We start from the raw sequence: 2,395 nt of genomic DNA on the forward strand, positions 1-2,395 counted from the left end.
TCAAAGCTCGGCCAACTCAGCCGGAGGCATACGATAAGGGGTCTTGGAGATCGGAGCAGTTCCAGGCTTCAGTTCTATGGAAAACTCAATCGCTCGGTCCGGTAGCAACCCGTAAATGTCATCAGGAAACACATCCTCAAATTCCCAAACTACAATTGCCTTCTCAGGTTCCACCTGCATGGCAGTTAATATCGCCTTCTTTGGTCTAGCTCTGTACTCTACCGGTCCAACCGATGTACTGCCACTGAGAAATTCAAACATCGGGTGATCCGGTATCTCAAATACCACACTTCTATGGCGACAATCGATGGTGGCAAAGAATGACCCCAACCATTCCATTCCAAATACTGCATCAAAGCTCGGCAAATCAATCATCAGAAAATCTGCAAAGAGTTCTCTTTCGCAGATGACCACTGGACATGCTTCATAAGCACCGGATGCTACTAAGACACCACTGCCAGTGTTGATATTCCAGCCCGTAGTTAGAGGAGTTATAGGAAGTGAGTGGGTACTCGCAAATCGACGAGACAAGAAACAATGGGAAGCCCCCAGAGTCAAAGAGTGATAATGCAGGAACGAAAGAAACGAGAACCTTGCCTATTATAGGAGGTGGTAAATGTAACTAAACTTAGCACTCATAAACAAATCCTATCATGATATCATCAGGTAATGCTAAATAGGGAAAAATTCATATGCAAGGAAAACTAAGAATGAAGAATTCTTACCAGTGATAACCTGATCGTTCGCCTCAGCTTCCATAGCTGACATCATGAATATTTGACATGGAGGTTGCTGCCCCTGTGCTTGCTGATAAAACTGCTTCTGAGGAAGTAGAGGCCCTGCTCGGGGATAGGGTCCTTGCTGAGCTGGTGTTACTGGAGCAGGTCGAGGTGGAGCTGGAAGAGCTGCCCGGACTGGAGGTGGGGGCAAGCGGGCCTGCTGTCGTTGTGGACAGTCTCGACTGATGGAAGAGCTGCCCGGACTGGAGGTGGGGGCAAGCGGGCCTGCTGTCGTTGTGGACAGTCTCGACTGACATGACCGGGGGACCCACAGTTGAAGCACAGATGAAGACGCCTAGGACACTCCTGCTGACTATGCCCAGCGTGGCTACAATAGGAACACTTCACCGAAGGCTGGCCACGAGTCTGCACTCCAGGACGCTGATAAGGGTGGCCTTGATGAAGTGGTTGTCGTTGGGAAAACTGCTACCTCTGCGGAGCCTACTGCTGCCTCAGAGGGGGACGCTCGACATTTCGGGATGGAGCTACTGGTGTCCTACTCTGAACCACATGTGGATCTTCTGGTTCCTTCTGAACACTCTTGATCTCACGCGCTGCATCCAGTACGGCGTCGTGAGTCATAAGTGCTCTACCAGCCAGAGCCAACCTGATATATTTGTCCAGACCCTTTTGGAACTGATGCTTCCTAATAGTCGGGTCGGTAACCAGATGGGGAGCATACCGACTAAGAGAAGAGAACTCAGCTTCATATTCATCAACTGTTCGTCCTCCCTGCTTGAGCTCAACAAATCTATGCAGAAGCTCATCCCGGGCTGACTATGGAAAATACTTCCTATTGAAGCGTTCCGTGAACGTTTCCCACAGAATCGGCCTCTCCAGGTGTGTCTTCTCAGCAGCCCACCAGATTCGAGCCGTATCAGTGAGCTGGTCATCCATAAGGTCCACCCACTCTGCAGGGGCAATGCGGGTCACCGTAAGGATAGTCTCGGTAATCTTCAGGAACTCTTCTGCTACTAGAGGTCCTTCGGCACCTGAGAAAGAAGGAGGTCGCATATACCAGAACTCCCTAACACCAGGTTCTGTACGAGGGGGAGGCTGGTGAGGCTCCTGTTGCAAGTGCCCAGCCAAATGCTGCTAATTCGTCGCCAGTCCCTGAATCATTGCTAAAAGTTAGCGCGGGTCCACTTCGGGAGGCGGGACATTACTACTGGACGGGTTACCATTGTTACGTGCACCTACCATGGTTCTAAAGGGAAGGCAATGAGGAACAAAATTATTGTAGGATGACTAAGAAAATCAAGTCAAAATCAAATCGAAATTGAGTAAGATAGGGACAAAAATATATATTTTTTCAAAATACTAGGATAAGGGCTAAGTATAGTCTTACAGATGAAATATGATATGTGTCTAAATTATTCATTATATTTTCACTGGTGGGAACTCGGGATCGGGACCTGCATGAGCCACCACTAAAACCTGTCACGCCCAGCTTTCCAAAATACCAAGGAACCGAGACGCGAGCAAGCCCGCGACGTATTAGATTGAGGAGAATAAATAAAATTAAACATTCTTCCTCAACCTAATACGCTAAGCGTCAAGAAATAAATGCAACGGCACAGATCCCCGATCACAGTAGCGAGAATATAATGAACAAC

The 2,395-nt window shown here is 48.5% G+C and overlaps 1 protein-coding gene across 1 annotated transcript; it reads right to left on the reverse strand.

The window, feature by feature from the left end:
- LOC109827197 lies at positions 1 to 759 on the reverse strand. Its single transcript, XM_020394165.1, has 2 exons — positions 726 to 759; positions 1 to 383 (listed from the first exon to the last, which is right to left on the reverse strand). The coding sequence occupies exons 1-2, from the start codon at positions 757 to 759 to the stop codon at positions 1 to 3; spliced, it is 417 nt and encodes a 138-aa protein (XP_020249754.1).
- Between the last annotated feature and the right edge of the window lie 1,636 nt (positions 760 to 2,395).

The sequence above is a fragment of the Asparagus officinalis genome, unplaced genomic scaffold, assembly GCF_001876935.1.
Source record: "Asparagus officinalis unplaced genomic scaffold, Aspof.V1 AsparagusV1_Un87, whole genome shotgun sequence".
NCBI classification, from domain to species: Eukaryota; Viridiplantae; Streptophyta; class Magnoliopsida; order Asparagales; family Asparagaceae; genus Asparagus; species Asparagus officinalis.

Bases quoted from the DNA above. Each gene is read 5' to 3' on its own strand.
- LOC109827197 (XM_020394165.1), bottom strand. From the start codon at position 759: ATGGAAGCTGAGGCGAACGATCAGGTTATCACTG. The intron at 384-725 runs GTAAGAATTCTT...AACTCTTTGCAG, and splicing joins GAACGATCAGGTTATCACTG to ATTTTCTGATGATTGATTTG.